Raw genomic sequence first — 22283 nt, forward strand, 5'->3', positions numbered from 1 at the left:
GACAGCTTCTGTTATCAACCTGTGGGGCGCCAGCACACATTAAGGGTGGCGTAAGTACCTGTAAATTCAGAAGCATGCACTCATACAAGAAGATTTTGCTACTAAATCATTAGTCCAAATCATCACTAGAGTGGGCAATTTTAGTAGTCTCCTAGCTAATCAAGTGAAATCTTAATTTGCTATGGTTATGATAGATTTGGCGCAACTGAGTTTGAACAAAACAACTCGAGAGCAGAGTTGTAGTGGACTCGGCTGCCTCTGGAGAAGTGTGTGCAGCCCAAACGGACATTATATCAGTGGCCATTGTCAAGAGCACCTTGGACAGTGGAATGACCTTCAGGACCAGTGGACTTGAGAGCACCAGACTTGGAGCACAGGGACAACGACAGCCATGGCCGGTAGAGTCCGTGGTGGACCAAGCTCAATGGCCTTTAGAGCTTGGGGCGTATAGCCCTCCAATGCATGTCAGTCTCTGCAGCACTGCATAAAGTCAAACACACCATGAACAAGTAGGAAGCAAATGTCGTAGTAGAAATCAGACCAGGCAACCCTTTTCCAAACATCTTTTGTCAAGTTTTGGTGAGGCAGTGTGCATTGCAGCCTCAATTTCCTGCTCTTAGCTGACAGGAGTGGCACCCAGTGTGGTCTGCTTCAAGGTTTGATGTGCTGTGCTTTCAGAGATTCTCTTCTGCACACCTCGGTTAATTTGAGTTACTGCTGCCTTTCTATTAGCTTGAATCAGTCTGGTCATTCCCCTTGGACCTTGGAAGCATTTTTTCTACAGAACTGGATATTTTGAAAATCCCAGTAGATCAGCAGTTTCTGAAATATTTAGACCAGCCCGTCTGGCACTAACAAACAAGCCTTGTACAAAGTCACTTAAATCATCTTTATTCCTTATTCTCATGCTGATTTTGGACTTCAGCAGTTCGTCTTCACCATGTCTAAATAAGTTGCTGCCATGTTATTGGCTGATTAGATATTTACAGCTAATAATTTGTATGTCCCACTTTGATTTCTCAGGCTTAAGCACCTTTTTTACTGACCACTTGCTGAAAAAAAAAGATTTATTTTTTTTTGTCTCAGGCTCTATTCTGTATACTGTTCATTAAAATCTCAATTTAGCACAATTTCTCAACAGTGCAGGGTACAGCAGCTGCCACACTTCCCCCACTGCTTCGTACCTTATCAACACATTTGAAGGCCAGAAGGACATTAGTGCTCTCAGCCTATGGAAATGATCAGCTCTGGCATTTGAATGCCAGGGTGATATAGGAAGATCTAGATAGTGTATATAAAAATCACTAGCCTTGGAGAAGGGGGTGGGGAAGCTCTGGCAAATTGTCATGCAATTTGTAATGCAAAATGGCTATATGATGATAAAGACAGCCCGACTGGGACACCGACAGAGGTCATAGAAGCTAAAAGAAGATGAGTTTTGGACTCATTTCCATAGAGGTAGTCTCTCAGGTGACATCAAATACAAATATCACATTCCCTCATTAAAGCAGCAGGCAGACAGAGAGAGAATTTGGTTGGTTTGTCACACACTAGGACATAAATGGGAGACTAAAATATTTGAGTTATAATCTATCTCTGAATCACGCTGCAGGACAGATTAGTGCAAGCTGGTGGTGCTCACTAGTTTTATAGAAATTTCTTGCAGTACTGCATAATTGTGTGCTTTATGGAAATGCATTTGAGCACAGTGGTCACGATGTGTCATAAAATATCCTTTCCTAAAAGTCTTTAAAATTTGATGACGGTGGCTTTTTTAAGCTATCAGCATAGATCCTTATGTCTAAATGTCAATGTTAGTCATATTCTTTTTCCATATTGTTCACAGAGTTCCATTTACTGTGGAGCTCTGTGCATTTCACAAAAACCACAACAGTGAATGAAAGCCACCTAAAACAAAATAACACATTCGAAATGTTTCTCCCCACATATTTTTTTCCTTTATTATGTAATTTTTTCCACCATCTTCAGAGCTTTGTATATTTTTTAATGACTTGCAATGTTTGCTATAATGGCATGTTTTGATTTGGGGCCAAGTGAATAGCCAAGGAAAATAAACATTTCATTTACTTTAAATCCATATTTGTGCCATTATTCATGAATTGTCTACATTCATAAAGAGACTCACAGATGCTATAAACAAACAACAATTGCACAACTATCATTCAGATTCTGCATTCAATAAAGTGATGTGAAAACATGGTAGATAAACAGTATTTCAAAAACATACACAACAATTGTTCTGATTTTCAAACAGGTTACCGATACAGTTATAATGCAGGTAAATCAGCATAATCAGAATCAAGCATTTCCAAATCAAACATTAATGTACATTTTTACTTTGGATACAAGGGATGCAAACATGGCTTGACTAGTAAAAGAAAATAGTCCTTCTGAAAAAGTAACAATTAAAAATAGTAATGGTTGCTTTAAATTTGTGACTTGCTTTAATGGGAATTTTGAACTGGTCTTCACAGGGGAATGTAATGCACTTAAGGCATTACATGTCAGTGAGGTAGATTGTATTTGATTTCAAATGTAGGAAAATCATTCTCTAATAAGCACAAACTGTCTACTTTGTTTATTTCTAGTCATTTAATTATCACTTTATTAACATTTTTGGGGGACAAAATATAAGGTAAGTAAAAAGGCCAAGTTCACACCACACAAATTTCAAACTCATTGCACAAAGCACTCATAATCTGAAAAGCAATGCATTGTAATTATTCTGTACATCTTATAAACATACTTTTATTTTTTAATTCTCTTGAAAACATCTGCTGCTAATGTATACTACCGTTCAAAAGTTTGGGATCAGTAAGAATTGTTAAAAATCATTTTGAAAGTCTCTTTTGATCACCAAGGCTGCATTTATTTCTACAAAAATACATTAAAATCATAATATCGATACATTTTAAAATAACTCTTTTCTGTTTTAATACATAAAATGTAATTTATTCCTGTGATGCAAAGCTGAAATTTCAGCAGCCATTACTCCTCCTCTGGTCTTCAGTGTCACATGATCCTATTAGAAATCATTCTAATATGCTGACTTGCTGCTCAAGAAACATTTCTTAATTTCATCAATGATGAAAACAGCTGTGCTGCTTAATATATTTGTGGAAACCATGATCATATAATAAACAGAAAGTCACTTTGTGAACACAAAGTTACTGTCACTTTTAATAAATTTATTTAATGTATCCTTGCTGAATAAAAGTATAAATTTCTTTAAAAAAACGTATTGATCCCAAAATTTTGAATGGTAGTGTAGTATGTTTTTACTGATGCAGAGCAGATAAAATCTTCACAAGAGACAAGTGAAAATGCTCATGTGACGTGACAGACCTCACAAACTCTCAGAGCTAAAATGGTGTAGTGTGAGCTTGTTATACAACAATTGGTTCCGATCCTCTGATTTGCATTCTCAGTTCCAGACAGACTATCAATCTGTGAGTTGCCTTGTGACACAGAAAGCGTGAACATTCGGCATCGTTTGGAAGTATTTTTGCTGGACAACTTTTTTCAGTTATTTATTATTATTATTATTATTATTATTATTTATAGAACGACAATATCACACTGACATTTGCGCTGCTATACTGAATCATAGTAATTCTGCTATTCAGTACTCCAGCAAGAAAATAATTAATTGAAATTTTGTTGTTGCGACAAAATCTTCTCAAATTGGCCTCAAGCCCTCCATAATGCCCACACATTGGTCCCGATGTTGATAAATGCTTTAAAAACTAATCACGTTATAAAAAAAATCATAAATTCCACTTGAAAGAACCAGTTAGGATAGTTTCTGATCTAACCACGGTAAGATAAGTGAGGATCCAGAGAAGAGGGGTCAGCACAGAAGCCATTTAACTGAGAGAAGAAGGGCCAGTGTAGGGGAGACGTGACTGAGAGAAGGGGAACCGGAGTTTGTACGGCAGTGGTCTTTGTTTTGGCCGATGCAAGCTGCGTAGGCCATGACGTGGGGAATGTAATGCTGCTCCTGGACTCCATGAAGAAGATGAGCCATGGGACCTTTGGAGAATATCGCCACGTCTTCACCGCCATGAGTCTCCATGCTCAAGGGAACAGCAGACTGCGCCTGATAGTTGTTTTGCTCTGAAGACAGAAGAAAGTGTGTTCATGTATAATGTATATGCGTTAATATTTAATATTTATATTATATTAAAACTAAATATTAAAATGTAAAAAACACACTACTTTAATTAAATACAAATATGAATGTTAACAATTACAGTTAAAACAGAAATAAAGCAGAAATAAATTAGTAATGCTACATTAACATTGAATTACAATTCATATTAAATTAATATTTAATAAAACAATACTTATTAAAAACCAAAGAAACAAAATTGAGAGCAGTGAGCAGTTTCTTGTCTTTATTGCTTGTCAATACTAATAACTACAGGTACTTTTTTTTATTTCTTTGTCCTGGAAATGAATGACAGAACAATGTCAGCAGCAGGGATGACAATGCATTTTACTTAATTGTTTTTGGATTGTGCTCTATCAGTGAAAACAGCAATTGAAACAGACAAACCTATGCTGTGGAATAGTAATGAGACAAACAGTGAAAGCCAGAGAGAGTGATGGGGAAGAGAATGAGAGAAGAGAGAGCCCGAGTCAGAACAATACCCATAATTCTATGGCTTGTCAAACATATAGAAGAAGAGTATGAAAGATGGACGGTGGGATCGGAGAGAGATTCACTTTATCATCATCAACTACTGCTGAGTTTGATATTTAGGGCGCCTACATGCTATAGTTGACAGTGCATCAGAGATTCAATTCAATAAGGACGGTGGGTCACAATGATGTAGTTTACAACAAATCTCTCCACAATAAAACATATTACGCAAAATTCAAATATAAATGTAAATGAACAAACCTTAGCAACCACAAACTTTTGAATGATAAGGTTTCTTAAAGAAATCTCTTATGTTCACCGAGGCTGCTTTCATTTGATCAGAAATACAGTATATTGTAATGTAAGTACATCTATTTTATTATTTATTTTAAAATGTAATTTAGATTGCAAAGCTAAATTTTTTGCAGCCAGTCTTCACTGTCACATGATCCTTCAGAAATCCTTTTAATGTGTTGATTTTGGAGCTCAAGATTTCTTATTAGAAACAGCTGCTTAATATGGAAATCATGAAACTACTCTAATTCACTATTTGAATAATTTCATTATTTGAAATAGAAATCTTTTGTGACATTAGAATTGTCTTTACTCTCACTTTTTATCAGTTTATTGCGTCCTTAAAACTGAATAAAACTATTTTAATTTAAAAACAGTAGTGTACAAGAATATATGTCTTCTCTGTCTCTTAATCCAGTGAGGGGTCCTTTACTAAATAAAAATGTTGAAGAGTCCTGAATGCAAGGGTTGATGCACTGCAATGAATCCATTTTAGAAAAGCAGATCCACAAATCCAATATGCTTTATTCCCACTTGATTTCTAACCAGGCCTTTTCATTTCCGCAAAATGAGTTGTAAGCATTTCAATCCATCAAGCTGTACCATCAGAGCTGTATCCACCCTTACTGTATGCTACAGTATGGACGTTTTACATTATTTGTTGCCATATGCCATAGAATTGTAAGAAACAGCCAAACAGGAACAATTGAACCTAAATCCCAACATTCCAAGTATCCCAAAAAAGTAGGTCTCAAGGCAGAACCAGGAAACGATAAGTCTGTAATTACTTACTGTAGTCCACAGTTGAGACATTTTCTCTAGCACCGTTAACCAACTTGAACCCTGGGCCATTTCCATAGAGAATGGATGTGAAGGGCTTCTGGTCAATGTCACTCAGTATGGGGGCCAAACCTTAGGAAAAGACAATTTCCATCACACCATACTCTATAATTAAAGTTCTCCCAACATGCTTTCATTACCTACCAAAGATTGAGTTTCCCCGATGTGTGTAGCCTCCAAAGCTGAAGACATGAGAGTGATCAGCCGTGACGACTGTCAGTGTGTCATAAATGTTGGTGAGGAGACCGGCTCGGGTAATGGCTCGGTCCATTTCCACGGCCTCATGCAAGGCCTGCTTGGCTTTTCCCTCATGGTGTCCGTGATCGATGCGCCCACCTACCAGCATACAGCTCAGTCAGCGGTCTCATTCAGAGCATAAAGACATACACTAAACCTCAACACATCTTTCCCTTCAATACCAGCAACAACATTTCAAACATTTGATCCTACATTAATACACAATGTTGAGGAATTTATTAATAGTAAAATTAATTAAAAGCAATCCTGCATTTTTATGGAATGTGATAGTAGCGGAGCTGTTGTAGTGCAGCTTTTAAATGAATAAAATTAACTAATTTTACTTCAATTAATAAGCGGTTTAGTGTGCTTTTTTTGTCACAGTAGCCGCGGGTTTCCATCCAAAGTTGCGAATTTAAGTTATGCGCAAAATTGGAATATCGCATAAAACATTTGCGAATAAGTACCGATTCCATTCAACGAGTCAAAAAGAACAAAATCGTCACTTCCTGATAAACTGGCACTAAATATCACTAAGAAAAGTAGGAGAAGCCACTGAATAATATAATTTTCATATGAATTACTTGCACCTCAGAGAAAGCAGACAAAACACAATAAATGCGGTCATTGGTGCTGTTTGGGAATGCAGTCGTGTTTAAGAAGGATCATAACATTTCAGATGCTGTGCAACAAGATCGGTTATCCTATACCGTCATGCAAAGTCACATGATGTTTTAATGTGCATGGAGGTATTTATTAGCAATCTTTCTATCTTCCATTATTCACATCAACCCTTTTTCGCACAAGTCAAAAACCAACTCAAGTGAGCGTAAAAACTTTTTGCGAATTAAGGGATTTTTTCAGAAATATGAAGTTTCGCAATACGCAATTACTCGTTTCTGATGCGATATTTCAAAATGCGCGTAAAAGCAGGGTGATGGAAACATAGTGATTGTAGTGCTACAAGCAAACTAAGGCAATCGTCCAATTAATTTTAATGAGCGCTTCAAATTAATTTATTCAATTCATTATTTGTCATCAAAAGGTTTTGTGACAAGTTTTCTTAGTTTTCTCTTTTTTGATCACATATATACTTATATTGCATGCATTTCATTATAATACCAGGCTATGATATATATAAATAAATATATATATATATATATATTAGGGGTGTCCCCGACTAAGGATTTTCATAGTCGAATCGGAATTTTCGAATCATGCCGATAGTCGACTGATAGTCAGTGGCGGTCTTAACATAGAGGCATAGGTAGGCGGTTGCTTGGGGCCCCCTACCGGCGGTCGAAGTAGGGGGGCCCCCAACCAACCTAAAAAAAAAACTAAAAAAAAAAAACTAAAAAAAAAACCTTATCATCATGAACGCTTCAAAAACATGGTGAATTGTATTAATATTCTTAAGAAATACGTTGAAACATTGAAGTAGTAGTTAAAATGTCCAGTTCATGGTTATCTGTCCCTACACATATACAGCCCCTACTTTCATAATGAAATGGACCAGTCCGTGACGGTGCGCGGCGCGAAAGATAAACACACAGTGACAGGAGGACTGGGAAGTACACAAACAGAGACGAAGCAAGACGCGAAAATGAAACGATGTTACCCAAGCGGCTCAAATTAGAGAAAAAAACGAAAAGACACAGATAAGTATTTGGCAACGCTGCTGAAGATGACACACTTTTTTACGGCTACTGTTGTTGGGGTTGGGGATGCAGACAGCCCAAAGCGTTGAACATGCCGCTACAGCAGCATCAGCAACAGCTAGCTGTGAAGTGGCGCTAGTTGTAGTTGAGGATAACATTAACCAAGAAATCAATGAAAAGGACATCACGTTGTTGCCGCCCGCCGTCACCGACAGTGTTATCGACTTTGACACAGATGAGGTGGAAGAGTTGTCCAGTGATGGCCATTTTGACACCGATGATGACGATGATGGGGCTTTGGTGAGTCAAATGCCTACTTCTGCTAGTAATAGCCCTAGCCATACCCTAATAAAAATGATTTTGTGGTGAAGTAAATACTACAGAAAAAAAACATGTAATTTCTACATGTAAAACGGTCTCATTCTCTCTCACTCACTCACATACACTCACGTGGATATACATGGATTTGCTTGGAGCCAAATGCAACCTCACCTCTCCCAGTTCGCCCCTCTTACCCCTCTCACTCACTACTCATTCACTCACTCACTCAGACAGACAGACACACACACACACACACACTTTCTGTCATACCCTGCATCCTGTACATGGGTCTGCTTATGCAATGGCCTCTCTCCCTCACACACACACACACACACACACACTATCATGTACATAGGTTTGTTTGTAGAATGTTTGAAATGTCAATCTCAAGTAATACCAACTGCAACCTCACTCACTCACTCACACATACAAAGTAAATTATTCGTCTTGACAGTATTTGTTAAGTATATGACTGTTTGTGGGGGTTTACCCTAACTTTTCTTGCTGGTTATATTGATTTGATCTTAAAAAAGAATAAACAGTGCTGGTTTCCTGGCATTTTGGCAAAGACGTGTTATCTGAAACCTTATTCTCTGTTGGGTTCCATCGTGACTGTTAGTTTGTATTGTGCTACACTGTGTTCTCTGCTTTCCATCTTCATTTTGGAGTAAAGTGTATGCAGGGTTTAAAGGGGAAGGTTTTTTCTCTCCTCTCCAACCTTTACTTCCCCGTAGATTAGCTTTACCTGCCTATCCACCATTTAGTCAGTACTTTCTTTTTAAAGATTGGATGGGGGGGGCCCCCATACATACCTTCGCCTTGGGCCCCCAATTTGCTAAATCCGCCACTGCTGATAGTCAAATCATATATTTGGGGGCGGGGCAAAATACAATACCAAGAGTCAAGTCAGACGTTCGATAGTCATAAATACACAGGGAAAATGTGTAACGGACGCCTCGCAGATACAAACAGGGTAAATAATGTTTTATGTTTTGATTAAAAGATAGTTAACATTAAACGTCAGCGAAACCCTTAAGAATTCACAATTTTTTTTTTTACAATAGTGCTCTTGTTATAACATTTTATATATATGATAGTAGTTATAACGTTCTGCATTTCTGTTTTGAGCTGCGCACGCTGAAGAAGACCAGTAGAATGAAGCATGATAGCAAGTTTTTAATCAATGGGATTTAACTCATTTATCTCACATAGAATACGCTTCGTTATTTATATAACATAACGTTAATATTACCATTTATAGGCTATCTGCACAAAACGCCCCGAATGCACATGAACGCGTCTGCGCGGCTCTGAATGAACTCCTTTTATGGACGCGCGTTCTTCACGCAATAACATGCAGAAACACAACTAAACACTAAAAAAATCACAGCCTTTTATTATAACAATGTTCTCATTATAATGCTATGCACAGTATATGACAGTCCCAGTCATAGTTATTAATATTCTGCATTGTTGTCCTGCTCGCACTGTGCGCTGAAGAGATAATCACCGTATAGTACTACAATGAAGGGCTTTACTGTAGCGTAACTCAACCAAAGGCATCTTATACGCGATAAATAATATATACACGATACAAATAAACCGAGTGAAATGTTTTGAAATCACTTACACCCTACTTGATCGAAAAAGTCTTCCACTGTGCCTGTGTCAATTTGAGTTTTGTTAAAGATTTGAATCCCTGCCGCCATGCTCCTCTGTCGGTGACGGATTAGAAAGCGAAACTTTAATCTATAGGGGTGGTTGGATTTATTCATGCACGCTAATATTTATTTAAAGCTTCTTTCTTTTAGATTCTTATTTACAGCATTATCATAATAGGCTGTATATTAACTTATTGGGAGAAAACCGGTAGTTCGATGTGAAATCAGACATTGAGCACCCCCATATAGCCAAAATGGCATGATCATAACACCCCACGAATATTCGACTGTGAGACCGGGAGTCGAATCAGGCTCCTCGAATCGAAGCATCGAATCGTCGACTATTCGGGGACACCCCTAATATATATATATAAAATTTATTTGCAGTAGATTGACTAACTTCCACAGCACTGAGAAATGCAAAATAATTGTTTGCAGTTTAATCAGATGTTGAACTGACCTCCCGTTACAATACTGTGGTTTCATGACTGGTGATGTACACTATACTTTTACCTTCCACCAGCAAGTAGAATCCGCGTTCATTTTTTCGGAGGATCTTAATGGCCACCTCTACCATCTCGGTGAGGGAAGGGTCAGTTTCTTTGTTTCTCTCAAGCTCATAGGGCAGGTCTGCCGGCTCAAACAGACCTGCAGTGCAAATAGAACAAAAAAAGACAATGTAAACAGGAAAAGTAAATCATCGTCTCAAAAAAGGTAATGGTTATGAAACTCACCCAAAAGATAATCCACATTGGTTGGATTCAGAGAAAGGAGATCCTTCTTGTTCCAAACATAGTGACCTCTCTGATTACACAAAGGTTAAGAGAAAAACAAGAAATAGGTTAGATAAATGACCATACTCTCTTATCTAGATGCTTTATAGAATGTGTTACACTGCTATGATCCAATATCTTGCAACCAAATCTCTGTAATACGGTTTCACAACAAGGACAAATTGTCTTCATTTGTTATTAACTGCACAGCTGTAAAGCCTGCTTTAGGGGCCTCAAGAGCATCAGATCAGATTCAGAGAAGTCAATAAACAGGGCATCATCAAAAGAGCACAAATACACTGCCAGAGTCAGGCAAACAGAAAGAAAATGAAAAAGAGATTTGTCAGCAGAGGCATAGCATGGAAGCTTTTTTTTCCTGAACTGAATTGAACATGACATTGTAAATGAAAAGATGGAATGAAGTGCCCTGTTTTTCCCTTGTTTCATCTTTCACCTTATCCTTCATTTTGTCAGTCCACTCCCCCACAAGGTTCCTGCCATCTTTGCGTGTACCGTTGTGTTTCTTGTCTCCTGGGTATTCCACATCTGGTGTGTTTCTGGGGTACATATTTCTCCGCCCACCCCCCATAATCACCTGTCCATCCAAACCAAGAAGAAAAGGGAAACATCACACATTTATTGTACACAGTGCTGTCCAAAAGAAAATCTCATTTAAACCAAAAGATGTTGAAAATGTAAAACAAATAAACAATGTTTACGATGTGCAATAAAGTAGAAATATTTACAATTCTGCACCTCTATACCTCTATAATCTATAACTGCTATGCTAATTAATATAATTTATAATTAAATTTTTAAATAATTGTAAATATGTATTAATCTTCATAAGAAAATGTTATTAATAATACTTGTTTTAAATATTATTATTTAATATGGGTGTATTTAAAATATTAAATACAAATTATTTTATTAGCATTAATATTGTTGTTGTTATAATTGTTCATATTATTAATTTTATTCTTGTCATTATATTTTATAATTTATTTAACAATAATAACAAGTTTAAAAAACACTTTAACTATATTATTATTAACTAATTATTTTATCAACATTTTAACAACAACAACATTGTAATGTATAACTTTTACTTTTACAACTCATACTTTTACATTTTTACATTTACATACTTTTACATTTAATCATACTTTTATTTTATCAATATTACCATTAGTAATAATAGTAATACACACTTCTTATTCTTTTTATAGTTGTTGTTAATATAATAATTTCTAATCAATATTTTAATAGTTCTTTTTAATTTATTTTATTATCATTATATACATTATTATGCATTTGTTTTTTTATTTCATACATTTGTATATGTGAATAAGTACATACAGTCAAACCAAAAATTATTCAGACACCAGATATCAATTTTTGATATTGAAATTTGATATTCTTTCCTAGTGGGTGCAGGACACTATAGTTCATTTATGTAAGTGAGGATAGCTAAATAAAGTAAACTGTGACATATTATACCTCAAAATTCTTCATACAGTGGACTACCAGTAAAATTGATAAATATTTAGGACCAAAAATTATTCAGACACTTTGACCTGACCATGTTTTGTGTTTTTCTTTAATTGCTAATGCAACCTGTTTACACCACAGACTGAACAAGATTAAGCATTGCTTGCTAATTGGTTGATCTAAATTGGTATTATCCAATTGTGTACTTACATTTAACAGCTGACAGCTATTCAACCTAGTTCATTACATACCTTTCTATCAAAGTTACAGTATCTGGCATTATCAAGATTAATTTGTTCTGACACAGTTTAACTCTTCTTGTCATATTTAATCACCATTTACTAAACTATAGCAAATAAACTGTGATAATGTAAGAAATGTGTCTGAATAAATTTAGGTTTGACTGTTTAAATATGAATGACCCAACCCAACACTATATAAGACCAGTTCATAAAATTGGAAGATAACCATTAAAAAAAAAAACTCACATCAATGTCAGGGATATTTTCAAAGAGTTGTCTGGCGATGTCCTTGCATCCGCTCTGGACTGCTTCAGCAGGCATTTCTCCGTCTGAATACCAGTCCCGGTCTACACAGTGTGCATACGCCGCACTCGGAGTAGCATGGTTCACTCGCGTTGTTGTGACAATTCCCACTGATTTGCCTGGGGAAATTACAGGTTGAAAGTGTTAATTGTTCCTGTAGGGACATGGCCATGGTTACCACTTTAACTGCTGTATATTCAACTGGATTTTGTATTTTTTTCCTCGTCTATCTAGCAATTCAATAACATATATTTAATCAACAGACTGACTTAGAATAAACCAACTGAAATATGCACGGCATCAGCTTTGCAGTGTTTGATTGTAATTATTTTTGTCTGGCTAAGGTCACTCAGCTGTATGGTACAGTAATTTAATGCATTCTCTGGACACAAGCACCCAAGTGAGAAAGCATTTTACCCTGTACTCAGATCAGGACAGGTTATCAGTTTGACACTGATTGGACCATCCGCCTTTTAAACCTCTCAGCTGGATTTTAAATGTTTATTCTGGTCATGTCGTACAAATTCCACTTGGCTACTTTCATTCACCTCTACCTTCGGCAAAGGACTTACATCTTATAAAACGCTTCATTTGTTTTTATTTTCAACATGAGAATAAAATATGAGCAAGCCATCTGCGTGTCACGCTCATCAGTCAAACTGTCACTCTTCTCATTTCTTCCTTTACTTCAGATAAGGACGTGTTTTTTCCACTTTCTTCAATCTTTTATCTGCTCAACCTGCTTTATGTGCCAGTGTAACCTTTGTTTCTCTCATGCAAAAACAAGTTAATGGATTGCTAGCATAAAAATAAGCCTAGAAACAAATATCCCATCTATATTCTAATTGCAATAGAAGTCGGGGACAGAAAGGCATTATAGCTGCTGTGTGAGAGGATTCAACACGGCATCTTACCTGCATCTTTGGCCCATTTAAGAATGGAGGTGACCTCGTTCCCCCGAGTGGTGTTGCACTGGGATCTTACAGCTGCTGCACTCACTCCAACCGTACCCTCGTTGGCCTTCACCCCACACAGATATGCTGTGGCAGTGCCCGCACTGTCTGGGACCTGAGCATTGGTGTTATATGTCTGGGGGGAAAAACGTGAACAATTTTAATAGCTGCAAATTAAAGTGTACTTAGTGCACTTAGTGTAGCTCTATAAATGTCCATTCAGCATTTTTCAGCATCTAGCATGATTATAAACAATTATGATTTTTATAATGAGTCCAATAGTCTGAGACCGTTTGTATTTTTTAATTTAGCCAAAAAATACTGTCATAACCCTGTAAAGCATATGAAATAATATCTAATAAAATGGCACGCTTTATTGAACATTTAGACCATTTTTTTTTTTTTTAAATCTAAAAAGGCTTCCACACGTATTTTTTGTTGAGTATCATATTTGATACATCTGGCTTTTATGGCTCATGTAGTATGAGGAGAATCTGGAGCTCATACACGAGAAAAAAAAAAAATACACCTCAATTTTATTCCCAAGCTATGCAAAAATATGAGATTTGGTGCAGTTGCTGTCATTTATATGGCCAAAACGTAAAATGAAATTCTAAGCTTGTAAAGTAAATCAACGAGATCTTTACAACAGTATAGCAGATAATGCATATTAAAATAATCTCCCAAAACGGTCCTCATAAGCCTGATGTATCATATCTGATACTCCTTTTTTAACATAATTTTTCTTAAAAAATTATGTATTGATAATCGAGTCCATCTAAGTTGCTTCAGTCCAATAAGTGTTCATCTTGAAATATCACTAACAATATAAATGATATTCTTAAACTTGTTTGCTGACTTCAGTAAAAAATCAGTAAGATTTCACAGCAAGCAGATATGTGCACCATGACTTGAAGGGGAACGTTTTAGAATTATACTAAGAGGTCTTTTACGTGCTAAAAACATTTAAAACATCAATCAGATGACAATGGTGTGTAATAGATTGTGTACAACAGTTTTAGTAATTTAGAGCCCTTAGAAATTTGTATATCAAATATTGGAATGAAGGGTTAAGTGAAAAGTTTACATGAAGCCAAAAAGAAAACAGCTGCATAAATCTTAATAATTAATAATAATTGACTATCTTTCACAGATGTTATTTTAATAACAGCTAACATCTGTGAAATATTTACAAGAGAGTCATCGTTGCAGAACTGTGACCGTTAGAGAAATTAAACTATGATTTGAGTCTGTTCTCTGTGGCCCGGGGTGAGCGACTGCATGGATTATAAGCACAAAGGGATGGTATGATGGGATTACAGCACGTGGGACGTACCTTAGAGAGGGCAACGTAGGGAAATTTGTCCATCTCTAGCTGTGTTTCCTCACCATTCTGTCCACTCAGTTGACCCTTTAGAATGCGTGCTGCTGTGACCGTTGGTACACCCATGCCTAGACACAACAAAGGTTGGGTCATTCACACAGTCTAGTTTTTAACAACATATCCTTCAAGCACCTTCTATCATGAACAACATAGTCTGCCTTTACTTTAGAACCTCAAAGGTGCTTGAGATATTTCAATATTATGTTAATGAACAAGAATTATATCTTGAATTTTGTTCATAATTGTGAGATGAAAGGGCCACTTGTCACTAATGACATAACCTGCTCTATAGCATGAGGCAAATTAGAGTCCACTTAAAAATCTCAAGCTTGCAGAATTGTACAAAATTGTATGCTGAGAAGAAGGTTTAAAGTCTGTCTTTAAAGCTTATACTTATATAAAGCTCAAGTAAATCATGAAATATTACACAGTGTTTCAAAATGTAATTATTGTAATGTGTAAATGTATGAAATAAGGGTCTTGGCTTTAGTTGCTATAAACTGAAATTGTATCAAAAGTACTCTGAAATACAAAACAGAGCAATTTGATCGAATTGCAAGTACTCAAAATGTTTATGCAAATACATATTTGTTTACCTTGTATTCTTGGCATGAGGACAAGGTAATCTTCAATATTAAAACTATGACTTTTAAAAGCATTCTATAACCTCCTTTGAACAATATCGACTTTTTTTAAACCCTGATCTTATCTTGAAAACTTTTCCCACAGTCAACCAGCAAAATAAGTTATATTTTAACCATGTTTGCAGTCCAAATTGAATGTGATGAGATGACAAGACTGTGTACTGCTAAATAATGGCAAGAAACTTTTTTATTGAGTTGTGTAGTCTGGTGTAACAATTGACAAATGACTCTTTGAATTTGGTTATTTTTAGTTAATCAAATACAGTCAGTGTGGTTTGATTCATGAACGAGTCTTTCACACTGCTTCTTTTTAGAGAATTAAACATACAGTGAAACCAGTGAATTCGAATTCATGAACAAATGACTCTCATGAAACGGAAAACAGCTCTGAGTTACTGTTTGATGGACTCTTGAACTCAGTACTTGAATGAACTCACTGAATCTGTCAGAGTGGTTACATAATCAACAATACATTATCATGGCTTTGAGTGATGCAATATTTTAATAAAATAGGATATATTCTCTTTTTTTTTACTTGGTTGGCTGACCTCCAAGAAAATCATCAGAAACATTACAATTTCAATAATCTTAATGCATAAATCAGCAGGTCAACTGATACAAATCTTCTTCAATCTCTATTTCAGCCATGGCTTCTAGATAATCGTATGTGAATTCATCCTTTTGTGGCTGGTATGTGGTTTTTGTCATAGTGGACAGTGAGAACTGCAATAAATCTACATGACAGTGGTTGAACCGAGGCTTCATAAGATAGCTTTTTTAGGTTTTTGTAAACTGGTGCTTATATGCTGGCATAGCTTTCACAGGGTGTGGTGCAAAATAAACCAAATTCTTCCTGTAAAATTGGACCATTTCTGAGGTAATTATCTGTTTTCTGTAAACAATATTCAGATGACCTTTTTTTCCCTTCCATCCTTCCTTGCTGTTATCACCTAGGCTTATTTTGATAACTACTGTTTTTTCAAATTTGCCCAGCTTTCATGCACTGTGCAAGCTGGAGTGCATCCAGACATTGACTATGGTTAATTTGTTTATTTCTCCTTAACTTGGTATCCGTCACTACCCATGTTAATGCTTAATTTTGAAGCAGGTTCATACACTCTAACAGCGCTTTTAAAAATATTTAACTCTTATTAGACCTGGTATTGCACAAACAGTTTACAAGACTTGGTTGGAAAAAACAACAGTAATGATCTCATGATAAAGATCCACCGATTGCGTGACTTACCATCCCCAAGAAAAAGGATGATGTTCTTGGCAACATTCTTGTTGAGGTCTTGGAGGGTCAAAGCATTTTTTAGTGTGCGCTGTGCCCATTCCTTCCAGAAATCAGGGTCCTTCTCTTGTTCTACAAGCCATAAGAAAACATGTTTACACATCTGCCCACAAATTATAATACACAAACAACAAAGTTGCTCCTGCAAAACAAGATAATGATCATGGCCTTAGACTGGAAGTATCCATTTAGAGATTATAAGTATGCTATCGCTCTCTAATGTTACGATGACAACAATTAAATTTCAATGTTATGCATGTCTTCTTCAGTCCACATAAGCTTCTTAAAACCCACAATCACGTAAATGAACATATCTGGGACCATCTGACCCAAAGGCCCAATCTTCTTATGGAAGCTAATGTACATTTGAAATGAGTTTTATTCTATGTCTATAGTTGGTACAAACTTCAGTGGTCTGAGATGGTGTTACATCGTTTATGAAGCACTCATCTGACACAATGTGACTCTGCATAAATCAAAGATCCTGCAAGCAAACTATAAGGCAGGGGTGCTTATTCATGTTAAAGTAGAGCTACTTTCCCACAGAGTTTAGTTCCAACCCTGCTCCAGTACAAATGTTTGCTATTATCCTTAAGTCTTCTTGAAGATCTCGATTTGCTGGTTCACAAGTATTTGATTTAGGGCTGGAGGTAAACTTAGCAAGAAGGTAGGTCTTCAGGAATAGGATTTAGCACAGCTATAATGTGTTCTAAAACTGTCTCTATTAAATTTTAAAGAGACAATATGCTCTTCATTGCAGAGAAAAGTGTCATTGTCATATCTAATAATGGCAAAATGCCAATAAACAAAAAAAGTGTCTTAACTGACCTGGAAATTCTGGCTTTGCCATTCCTCCCCTAATCAGGCAACCAAGGATAAAGAGTGCAGCGACCTTCATTTTGTATCAGCCGCCGTTTTGCAGAATAACCCAAGTTCCAAGGATGTCAGAAGACTCAAGGATCTGCAATGAAAAAAGGAAATGTCTAGTCAGTGTTAAGATTTTCTGTCTATTCCCAATTCAATGTTCAGAGATAGCTATAAGTAAGCCATTCATATGCTGATTTGAACTCTGTGTTACTGTGGCCCTTCCATCTATTTGTTTGAGCAGTCTAACATAAATATATCAGCTCAACCAATGGTGTGAGTTTGGGGCAGGTCTACATTTAGTTTGAAAACAATTATTATTGTTGCTGTTACGTGTGAAATGACACACTTCCTCTTTAAGGACAGAAAACAACTATTTACTATCTCAAGGTTTATTTTTTCCATCACAATCTTATGTTCATGTGCAAAAACAAGTGAAATATGATTGACTTGAGGATGCATGTCACAAAAATTGATACAAGCAATAATTTAGTGGCATATTTGCACATTCATTTGTGTACCTACCTAAAAGTTCACACCTGAAAACGTGATATAGCTGCATTATTAGTATTAAACCTTTCTGTCTTCTACTCTTTAGTCAAGGTCACTTTAATGGGATTGAGTGCCACTGCACATGGTGCTTTAATAGGCATGACAAAGCTGATTAACTGGACACCTCTGTTCCAAGGCACAGGACTGCAAGATTTCTATTACGAACACACACTTTCTCAGCTTACTTCACATCCTTTTAATGGGGTCTTTAGTCATTGCACAGAAAGCATCAATCAGTATCAAAGCCATGTGTTCAATCAACCTATATGTTAGCCATGCTGCCTTGAGCTTTGACCACTTTGTATTTACATTTGTAAAACTGGAAAAAATGAGCATTGTGTTAGTCACGTAGTGCATTGAAATATGAAATGCTTGAGTAAATGCACAGCTTGGGTTCTTTCAGGTCTGGTATTTCCCACGCAGTTTTGAAGTGTGAAATGAATGAGCTTCTCTTTCTTGATTGTTAAGGAATGTGGTTATCTTGTTTGTTTAATTGCCTGTTTCACTTTTTAAATCTCATTAATACTGGCCCAAACCCTTTGGTATTTGGTTATAAAAAAGTTCACTACCCTAAAAATCATCATGAAGCCAACAACCAATCACTAATGCAAGTTATTAAAAGCATATGTTTCCTGTGTTACAATCGGCACACCACCAACAGCACACAGACCTGAACCAGTGAACTTCTAAGCATTTTCTTCCTATTAGTTCTGCTACAAAGAGACTTTTACCATGACTTGAGGCTCATTCACACGCTCTGTCAAAAACGCAGTGGGGCTCCAACTGGCAGAACTCTTGAAGCTAGTCTGCAGGTGAAGAAACACAGCAGTGCCAAAACACAAAGGAGCAGCAAACCGGAGAACAAAGTTGTCAACAAAACCGAAACTCCTTCTCGATTCATGGCATCAGAATGTAGAGATGTCCTTCTTTTGGAAGTATAACCGTCCAAAACAGAAACATATATGTAACCAGCTATCCTTGTTTTTGATGCGCTGACTCGAACTACAACTGCAAATGAGATCTGTTCTATTAGTATGCGCTCAGGAGGATGAGGATTAGGGTTATTATACTGATGGAGGCAATATTCCTTCACGTCTTCATTTTATGAAAAGAGACTTTTTTGAAAGTGCAAATAAAGTATTCATTTCAGACCTGTCAGATCAATGCTATCTGTAGGACATGCAATTTCATGTTGACTCTGGACTGCCATCCTGTTTTTGCACAACAAATCAGTGTTGTTCTGTCAGAACCTGTTATGTTTTTTTAATGCCCGTAAACCCCTGAAGGCTTAACTCTATCGCTCTAATAAACAGGAACATTAGATCACATCATGTAACAGGATTTACATTACACTCCTACTAACATCCCAGAGGCCATTCGATCACAGAACATCGAACACTGACATAAGGATTTTATTAGGTTGTACATCTTGGTAAACATGACACTAACACAAGTCAAAACCAAAACTAATTATGCTGAAGAGTCTCTGAACAACAAACCCTTTTAAGGACTAGCACACATTTTTAACAAAATGTTCTCAAGTTCATATAAACCAAAACTGTTCTGGGCTTTCTAGCTGTGCATTTGTTACATCTTCCACATTAGTATTATTGCATACAAATCAGTTGGGCACATGATCAATAAAATGCTCACAAACATGTTATGTCTGGGAAGCACTTAGGAAGCACTTTTCTCTTTCTGCCGTCTCTGTTTTTCTTTCTTCTAACACCTCTCAAATGCCTCGGTTTAAAAAGTAAGGTAAAACAGGAAAGTGTTTTAGTTGTTCTAGTATCATGCAGTGCAGTCACAAATATGAGAAAGCAGAAACAGAAAGAGAGAGGCACAAGGCTGGAATTTATTGAGTCTCACAGAATGTCATAGCCCTGTCTCAAAAGTTTGATCCCTCGTCCAAACATTTTGAAGGAATGCTAATGGAATTTTGATCATAATTTGGAACCAATCATAATGGGATCAAACATGAATCCTCAAAGAATCAGATAAGATCCTACTTGATGAACAAAAATGTTATTTAGCATTATCTTATATGATTCCTAGATGACTTTTGTTTGATCCATTTCGGATTGGATCCAAATTACAATAGAAATTCCATTAGTTTAAATCAGTCAGGAAATGCATAGGTTTAAAAGGGTAAAACTATACAGAAAAGTGAGTTTGTTCCCTAAAATAAAATAAATGAATACATTAATAATTATCACTTAGTATGTTTAATTTTTTTTCTCTCTAGACTGTCCAACATGCACTATTACATTATTATTCATAATTGGATTAAAATGAAATTCAAATAGACCTCTCCTGTGATTAACATTTTTCAATGTCTGAATTAATTTTTGTCATAATCTATTAAAATTAATTATTTTAAAGTAGCGAATAAAAACTTCCAAATCCAAGTCAAAATCAAACATGCAGGAAGCTATTTTACTGTCATATGACAAGGACACCATGAACCAGAGATGACCCCTTCATACCTTTAGGACAGTGTAAAGGTCATTAAAGATTTTTTTTTTTTTAATCACATATTTTAATAACATTTCCTTGTTTGAATTAAAAATTATTTTTTAATAATTTCGTGTTTTCGTGTCATATGGAAATATCCTAAAAACTTCTTCATATACATGTCATATCTGTACGATTTATTTATTTTTTTTTACCTTAAAAATGAAAGAATTAGGCTAGTATTTATTACTCGATTGATGTATTCAACCAATATGAATACATAGGTCACATTTCTTTATCTCGGGCATATTTATTTATCATTGGCCCATATATTTTGAGTTTATTTGTCAGCATATATGGATAGAATCAACATCTTTGCAGTAATAATCGTTTTCCCCGCCACTCTACAACGTCCCACTGCCTCATGTGCAGTGATGACCAGAAAAGCGCTTCTTTTTCAATTGCATCCTATCATCTTTTCAGACGATGTCTGTTTGTAGCCATAGGCTGCCAAAAAGCGATTAGCGCTCTACAGAACAGGAAAACCATCGACATCCCCCACATCACTGAAGCGTATCGTTCTAATTCCCGGTTTGCTGCTTAATTGCAGTAAAGTTGGAAGAGCAGCTCGCCGTTATGCAAACGGAGAGCCTTGTTGCAACTTGTTGGATTGTATTGAATTAATAACAGCACAACTCTCCAACTCTTCCCAGCGTTGTCATTAGAACTCCAGTCACATGTAGCGGTGAATGAACAGAGTCATTCAGCAGATAAGCAGCGCTAAAAGTGATCCTACTCACCCTCGTGTTATATGTATCCGTACTCCTCTTCTCTGCGATTCCAGCAACACAGGACTCACATTCACGTGCTGTTCTCGAGCTTTTATAATGCTTAACAATGCGCCAGCCCAAGAGAGAGAGAGAGAGAGAGAGACCCCGTTAGTAGAGTCCTCTATTAATAATAGCGCAATCTGAAGCGCGAGCTCCTCCTGTTGATAGGAGCCGTCTGAGTTGAAGAAGAAGAACCTCATACAGGACAGTAGCTTTCTAATATTTCTATTTCATTCCTGCATTTCTTGCACGATCAATAATACTGTCAATTCAGAATTAACACATATGCCAGTACATGTTTATTGATGTTTTAGATTTCATAAAACATTCTAAGTCAACATTTTTATGTCGGGCTACAAAAAATAGGCTAAGTAGTGAGTTAAAAAAAGTCAAGTCAAAATATATCAAATCCACAACAGTTTTCAGCAATTCAATTTGATCCCCGCTAGTTAATTTAAAAAAATAAATAAATAAAAAAAAGAAGAGTAGAATAAGAATTACACAATTATAGTAAACTTAAAACTTAAAATAAAATATAAAGCATAAGAAAAGTGATATGTGCACCGGTGCAGCATAAAACTTGATGGTTTATATTATATAGGCCTTAGTAGCCTATAATTTTTCAAATTTCCACGTGTTTATATGTAAAGATGGCACGTTCAAATTTAAGAAATGCACAAAATAGTAAAACATTAGCACTATTTTTTGGTAATTATCCGAGCAAGTTATATAAATAAATAAAATAAATAAATTCACAAATTAAGTAAGCTATTAAAAATAAAAAATATATAACAACAAATGTGCAACATATTCTCATGTGAC

General features: G+C 36.1%; 1 protein-coding gene across 1 annotated transcript; it reads right to left on the bottom strand.

Moving 5' to 3' along the window:
- Positions 1 to 1935: 1935 nt before the first annotated feature.
- Positions 1936 to 21547, bottom strand: alpl (alkaline phosphatase, biomineralization associated). The gene is made up of 12 exons (XM_058792188.1): positions 21432 to 21547; positions 17590 to 17722; positions 16714 to 16833; positions 14776 to 14891; positions 13401 to 13575; positions 12430 to 12605; positions 10905 to 11045; positions 10412 to 10481; positions 10191 to 10325; positions 5945 to 6136; positions 5753 to 5872; positions 1936 to 4137 (listed from the first exon to the last, which is right to left on the bottom strand). The coding sequence occupies exons 2-12, from the start codon at positions 17657 to 17659 to the stop codon at positions 3872 to 3874; spliced, it is 1581 nt and encodes a 526-aa protein (XP_058648171.1). The 5' UTR covers positions 17660 to 17722; positions 21432 to 21547; the 3' UTR covers positions 1936 to 3871.
- Between the last annotated feature and the right edge of the window lie 736 nt (positions 21548 to 22283).

This window comes from Onychostoma macrolepis, chromosome 11 (genome assembly GCF_012432095.1).
Source record: "Onychostoma macrolepis isolate SWU-2019 chromosome 11, ASM1243209v1, whole genome shotgun sequence".
Classification (NCBI taxonomy): domain Eukaryota; kingdom Metazoa; phylum Chordata; class Actinopteri; order Cypriniformes; family Cyprinidae; genus Onychostoma; species Onychostoma macrolepis.